Below are 7705 nucleotides of genomic sequence, written 5' to 3' on the forward strand. Positions count from 1 at the left end.
TAGTCTCTGTGCTTAAGATGAAATTAAAGAGAGTCTATGACCCAGAGAGCTTAAATATAATAGACTGAGACACTGGAGAAACCACTTCTTTATTTTATATATATAAATAAATACATTTGGCCCGTGTGATACAGGAGGACAGACTAGGGATCACAGGGGTCCCTTCTGGCCTTTTAATCTATGAAATTAGTTCCTTGTTATACTTGGCAGTGTACAAATACTAGAGACGATACAGAAATGTCCATCACCCAGGAAGCTCCATATTTTGACATTTTGTTTACTCCCAACCAGGGCCGGCTCCAGGCACCAGCTGACCAAGCCCATGCTTGGGGCGGCACCTGGAGGGGGGCGGCGCTCCGGCTGGCCGGGGAGAGCGGGGCCGCGGCCGGGCTCACCGCCCTCCCCCCAGAGCTCTGGCCAGTCGGTGAGAGCGGTGCCGCGGCCGGGTTCGCAGCCCTCCCCCCGCCTTCTCCCTGTGAAACCAGGAGGAGAGGGTGGTATCTTTCTTAATGGGGACAGGGAGTGCATTCTGTTAGTCCCAGGCTGAGATGGGAAGAGATATGGGACTACCAGCGGGCACATGGATGATTGTATGATCCAAAGCAGAAACAGGGATGGAAGAGATGAGACTTCAATATCTTCCTCTCCACCGACATTCTGACTGACCTTGGGCATGTCATTTTTCCAATTCAATAGGAGTAGGGCACCTAACTTGCCTAAACTCTTTTGAAAATCCCAGCCTGCTGGTTGGCTCTTCATTTACCTGAGACGATATCTCTGTAAATCCAAATTTGACAACAGGTGGATTCTGAATCATAACTTTATTCGCCGAGGCAAGGTCCTCAGCTGACATATATTGGTGTAGTCCTGTTTCTTTCAGTGGAGTTATGTTGCTTTCCACCAGCTGTGGTGCTGCATCTAAGGGTGAATTTCACTGGGGTGCATAGTGCCAGCACCACTTCCTATTATGTTTAGGATTTAAGTGGAAACTCGATGATACATGGGTCTTTCCAACTCAACGGTGAGGGAAATTTGAGGAATGTAAAATCAATTTAGAATATGGACACTATGGGCCCGATTCCCAGTTCATGTAAATCCACCTAATTCCATTGATGTAATGGCCCTATGTCAATTTACATCCAGAGTTAGATTCACAAAGGGATGTAGCTGTTTTAATGCTGAGCATTGCAGTGGATAATTTTTAAGTTATTTTTGTAATCCTTTGGTTCCCAGAGCCTGAGCTTGGCAGCCAGGCTCCCTACACAGTAAAAGTGGAGACACAGACACCTAATAATGGGATTAAAAAAAAGCCAACATGACAGATGGTTTCTTAGCCAATGGGAAAGGCCAAGCAGAGGGTTGTGTTCTAAATACTGCAGATATCACAGGAGTTCAGTCCCTATCTCCTCTGGTGGAAGACACCTCCTTCGCCTTGGAATTCTCAGCTTGGAAGCCTCTAACCCCACCTAAGGTGGCAAGAAACCATAGCAAGAGAGGGGAGAGAAGAAGAAGCAATTAGGTGGAGGAAACCCCTCAAATGGTATCCTAGCACTTAGGGATGTTGGAGACCCTCCTCAAGTGCCTATAAGGAGAAACATTTTAAAAAGGGATCTGCTTCCTCCCATGTGGGTGCCCTAACCACTGTGATATGGGATACCTGATATGTGTCCTTCTCAAGCTCGCCTAATAGAGTTTTACTTTCTTTGTGCATCTTGACCCAGCTGGCGATCACACTCATTATTAATTACTGTTATTATTGGAGACAGAGACATTAATAAGGATGAATCCTATAACATATTACAGATATTAAATAGGGTTTTCAACAAAATACTCTAGAAGAACTACAGAATGCTATAGACACAGCTGTTCTTTTCATAGAACTGGTCATATCCTCAAGTGGTACAAATTGGCTATAGCTGCATTGAAGAAAGAAAGAAAGAGAGAAAGAGAAAACACGCATGAATGGCTGTAGATTCTGGTGCTTCTAGCATGCAACCTACGTGGAGACCCAGGATCCCGTCCTCCTTGCTCCAGTGTCTCTTCTACCCAATGGGGATGTGGCCTGCTGAGTTCAATGGAACCACACTGATTAAGAGCAGCTGAGGCTTTGGCCCAAAGCGTCAGATACGTGAGCTGAGAATCTCCCAAACACACGTTATCCACAGTTCTTTTCCCCTTGATCGACACTACTTGAGAAATTTGAATTTCTGAAACATTTTCCCTATAGCTGTTTTCACCTCCTTGTTTTTCAGGCTGTAGATGATGGGGTTTAACATGGGGGTCAAGATGCTATACTGGATGGAGAACATTTCATCCAGAACGACAGAGGAGACCGAGCTGGGTTTTGTGTACTGGAGAAAACCTGTCAGGTAGAATAAGCCAACCACAATCAGGTGGGAGCTGCAGGTGGAGAAGACTTTACACTTGCCCACTGCGGACTGTATCCTCAGGACGGTGGAGATGATGTGAATGTAGGAGATCAGGGTGAGGAGGAAGGAGCTTGATGCAAATATCACAGCAGAAGTAAGAAGCACCACTTGATTGGTGAGACTCTCAGTGCAGGACAGTTGTAACAGAGGAGGAAGCTCACAGCTGAAATGGTTGATTTGACTGGGCCCACAGAAATGCAACTTGAGGGCAAAAACTGTGTTAAGCAGGGCATGGAAGAAGCCTATTGCCCATGCACCACTCACCAGCTGAACACAGATCCCTTTTCTCATTCTCTCCATGTAACGCAATGGGTCACAGATGGCAGCGTAGCGGTCATAAGCCATTGCTGAGAGAATAAAAATGTCAGTAGTAGCCAGCTGCAAAATGAAAAACATCTGTGCAATGCAGCTATTGACAGAAATGGTTTTGTACTCTGCTAGGAAATGCACCAACATCTTAGGCACAACAGTTGAGGAATAGCAGATATCAACAAAGGATTAATGAGACAGGAAGAAGTACATTGGGGTGTGAAGGTGAGGATCAGACCTTATCACCACCATGATCACCATGTTTGCCAAAAGCGTGATTAGGTAGACAAGTAAAAAAACCAGGAAGAGAAAAATCTGCAGCTGTGGGTCATTGGAAAGTCCCAGGATAATAAATTCAGTCACTTCGGTTTGATTTCCCATGGATTCTTACTCAGGAAAACTGACCTGTCAGACTGGAAAAAAATACAATTAACACACAAGTAAATTGAAATGGCATGTGGAGATCATCTGATCAGTAGGATGAATGTAAAGAGGCCTTCTACATCCTATAAAATGTGTGTTTAAAATAGGCAAAAATGGGCTAGATGCAGAAAAGGACTTTGGCACCAAACTACTCCTTTAGTTCCCTAAATCCCAGGATAAGGCCCCACTGGTACTCACAGAAATACCGCTCAGCTGTGATATTGGGACAGTTGGACATAGGGCTCCCTCATTCTCTCCTGTTGAAGCTGTTCCACTGTGGTTAAATAATAAAAAGCTTTGGAGCAGAGGGACTGGATACTCGGTTTCCTGCATCTGGAGGTGAATGCCCTAACCAGCAGGGCATTTGGCCCATTGGTGCCTATGGAGCTATGGCTGATGCACACCGTCATGGGATCTGGCCAATTCTATAAATACTCTACAAAAACTACAGAATGTAATATCTGTAGAATCTTATTGGATTGATCCCAATTACAATATCTAGATGACAGCCTCCTCCCCAGCGGAGTGTTTTGTGTGGAGGTGGGGAACCTCATGTATCGTGCAACTGCCCAAACAGCCAGAGATCATTTGTGACAACAGAGTGAAAAGGAGTCATCTTATAAACCAAGAAGTGATCCGAGGCTGTCTTTTGGCAAAACCAGAAGAGAGAACCTGGAGCAAAGAAAATGCTCCAACACTGGAAGGAGAGAAACGACAACACTGAGAAAGAAATGACCGAGCATAGACTCACTGCACAACTGAGAGCTTTAATCCAAAGAGGAGAATTTACACAAATGAAGATTGAAAGCCTGAAAAGGCGATTATTCATGTAGAACTATATACAAACATTTTGGTGGGAGCAGTGACATAGGATAAACAAAAGGCAGAAATGGAAGAAAATTGGAGGACATAAGAACATAAGAACATAAGAAAGGCCGTACTGGGTCATACCAAAGGTCCATCTAGCCCAGTATCTGTCTACCGACAGTGGCCAATGCCAGGTGCCCCAGAGGGAGTGAACCTAACAGGCAATGATCAAGTGATCTCTCTCCTGCCATCCATCTCCATCCTCTGACGAACAGAGGCTAGGGACACCATTCTTACCCATCCTGGCTAATAGCCATTTATGGACTTAGCCACCATGAATTTATCCAGTCCCCTTTTAAACATTGTTATAGTCCTAGCCTTCACAACCTCCTCAGGTAAGGAGTTCCACAAGTTGACTGTGCGCTGCGTGAAGAAGAACTTCCTTTTATTTGTTTTAAACCTGCTGCCTATTAATTTCATTTGGTGACCCCTAGTTCTTGTATTATGGGAATAAGTAAATAACTTTTCCTTATCCACTTTCTCAACATCACTCATGATTTTATATACCTCTATCATGTCCCCCCTTAGTCTTCTCTTTTCCAAACTGAAGAGTCCTAGCCTCTTTAATCTTTCCTCATATGGGACCCTCTCTAAACCCTTAATCATTTTAGTTGCTCTTTTCTGAACCTTTTCTAGTGCTAGAATATCTTTTTTGAGGTGAGGAGACCACATCTGTACACAGTATTCGAGATGTGGGCGTACCATGGATTTATATAAGGGCAATAATATATTCTCAGTCTTATTCTCTATCCCCTTTTTAATGATTCCTAACATCCTCTTTGCTTTTTTGACCGCCTCTGCACACTGCGTGGACATCTTTAGAGAACTATCCACGATGACGCCAAGATCTTTTTCCTGACTCGTTGTAGCTAAATTAGCCCCCATCATGTTGTATGTATAGTTGGGGTTATTTTTTCCAATGTGCATTACTTTACATTTATCCACATTAAATTTCATTTGCCATTTTGCTGCCCAATCACTTAGTTTTGTGAGATCTTTTTGAAGTTCTTCACAATCTGCTTTGGTCTTAACTATCTTGAGTAGTTTAGTATCATCTGCAAACTTTGCCACCTCACTGTTTACCCCTTTGTCCAGATCATTTATGAATAAATTGAATAGGATTGGTCCTAGGACTGACCCTTGGGGAACAACACTAGTTACCCCTCTCCATTCTGAGAATTTACCATTAATTCCTACCCTTTGTTCCCTGTCCTTTAACCAGTTCTCAATCCATGAAAGGACCTTCCCTTTTATCCCATGACAGCTTAATTTACGTAAGAGCCTTTGGTGAGGGACCTTGTCAAAGGCTTTCTGGAAATCTAAGTACACTATGTCCACCGGATCCCCCTTGTCCACATGTTTGTTGACCCCTTCAAAGAACTCTAATAGATTAGTAAGACACGATTTCCCTTTACAGAAACCATGTTGACTATTGCTCAAGAGTTTATGTTTTTCTATGTGTCTGACAATTTTGTTCTTTACTATTGTTTCAACTAATTTGCCCGGTACCGACGTTAGACTTACCGGTCTGTAATTGCCGGGATCACCTCTAGAGCCCTTTTTAAATATTGGCGTTACATTAGCTAACTTCCAGTCATTGGGTACCGAAGCCGATTTAAAGGACAGGTTACAAACCTTAGTTAATAGTTCCGCAACTTCACATTTGAGTTCTTTCAGAACTCTTGGGTGAATGCCATCTGGTCCCGGTGACTTGTTAATGTTGAGTTTATCAATTAATTCCAAAACCTCCTCTAGTGATACTTCAATCTGTGACAGTTCCTCAGGTTTGTCACCTACAAAAGCCAGCTCAGGTTTGGGAATCTCCCTAACATCCTCAGCCGTGAAGACTGAAGCAAAGAATCCATTTAGTTTCTCCGCAATGACTTTATCATCTTTAAGCGCTCCTTTTGTATTTTCATCGTCAAGGGGCCCCACTGGTTGTTTAGCAGGCTTCCTGCTTCTGATGTACTTAAAAAACATTTTGTTATTACCTTTGGAGTTTTTGGCTAGCCGTTCTTCAAACTCCTCTTTGGCTTTTCTTATTACACTCTTGCACTTAACTTGGCAGTGTTTGTGCTCCTTTCTATTTGCCTCACTAGGATTTGACTTCCACTTTTTAAAGGAAGTCTTTTTATCTCTCACTGCTTCTTTTACATGGTTGTTAAGCCACGGTGGCTCTTTTTTAGTTCTTTTATTGTTGTTCTTAATTTGGGGTATACATTGAAGTTGAGCCTCTATTATGGTGTCTTTAAAAAGGGCCCACGCAACTTGCAGGGATTTCACTTTAGTCACTGTACCTTTTAACTTTTGTCTAACTAACCCCCTCATTTTTGTATAGTTCCCCCTTTTGAAATTAAAGGCCACAGTGTTGGGCAGTTGAGGTGTTCTTCCCACCACAGGGATGTTGAATGCTATTGTATTATGGTCACTATTTCCAAGCGGTCCCGCTATAGTTACCTCTTGGACCAGCTCCTGCGCTCCACTCAGGATTAAATCTAGAGTCGCCTCTCCCCTTGTGGGTTCCGGTACCAGCTGCTCCATGAAGGAGTCATTTAAAGTATCGAGAAATTTTATCTCTGCATTTCGTCCTGAAGTGAAATGTTCCCAGTCAATATGGGGATAATTGAAATCCCCCACTATTATTGGGTTCTTAATTTTGATAGCCTCTCTAATTTCCCTTAGCATTTCATCATCACTATTACTGTCCTGGTCAGGTGCTCGATAATAGATCCCTAAGGTTATATTTTTACTAGAGCATGAAATTTCTATCCATAGAGACTCTATGGAACCTGTGGATTCACTTAAGATTTTTACTTCATTTGAATCTACACTTTCTTTAACATATAGTGCCACTCCTCCCCCTACACGGCCTGTTCTGTCCTTCTGATATATTTTGTACCCCGGAATGATTGTGTCCCATTGATTGCTCTCAGTCCACCAGGTTTCTGTGATGCCTATTATATCTATATCCTCCTTTATCACAAGGCACTCTAGTTCACCCATCTTATTATTTAGACTTCTGTCATTTGTGTACAAGTACTTTAAAAACTTGTCCCTGTTTATTAGCCTGCCTTTTTCTGATGTGCCAGATTCTTTTTTATGTGACTGTTTATCATCTGATCCGGCCCTTACATTATACTTTTCAGTCCTCTGCTCCTGACTATAACCTGGAGATTCTCTATCATCAGACTCTCCCCTAAGAGAAGTCTGTGTCCGATCCACACGCTCCTCTGCAGCAGTCGGCTTCCCCACATCTCCTAGTTTAAAAACTGCTCTACAACCTTTTTAATGTTTAGTGCCAGCACTCTGGTTCCACTTTGGTTTAGGTGGAGCCCATCTCTCCTGTATAGGCTCCTCCCATCCCAGAAGTTTCCCCAGTTCCTAATGAACGTGAACCCCTCCTCTCTACACCATCGTCTCATCCACGCATTGAGACTCTGAAGCTCTGCCTGCCTACCTGGCCCTGCGCGTGGAACTGGGAGCATTTCTGAAAATGCCACCATAGAGGTCCTGGATTTCAGTCTCTTCCCTAGCAGCCTAAATTTGGCCTCCAGGACATCTCTCCTACCCTTCCCTATGTCATTGGTACCTACATGTACCACGACCACCGGCTCCTCCCCAGCACTACACATAAGTCTATCTAGATGCCTCGAGAGATCCGCAACCTTTGCACCAGG

At 43.5% G+C, this 7705-nt stretch overlaps 1 protein-coding gene across 1 annotated transcript; it reads right to left on the reverse strand.

Moving 5' to 3' along the window:
* Window positions 1–2186: 2186 nt before the first annotated feature.
* On the reverse strand, window positions 2187–3119 carry LOC135887852 (olfactory receptor 5G9-like). Its single transcript, XM_065415624.1, is given in 1 exon segment — window positions 2187–3119. A coding segment is annotated over 1 exon segment (933 nt).
* Window positions 3120–7705: the final 4586 nt, after the last annotated feature.

This window comes from Emys orbicularis, chromosome 13, assembly GCF_028017835.1.
Source record: "Emys orbicularis isolate rEmyOrb1 chromosome 13, rEmyOrb1.hap1, whole genome shotgun sequence".
NCBI classification, from domain to species: domain Eukaryota; kingdom Metazoa; phylum Chordata; order Testudines; family Emydidae; genus Emys; species Emys orbicularis.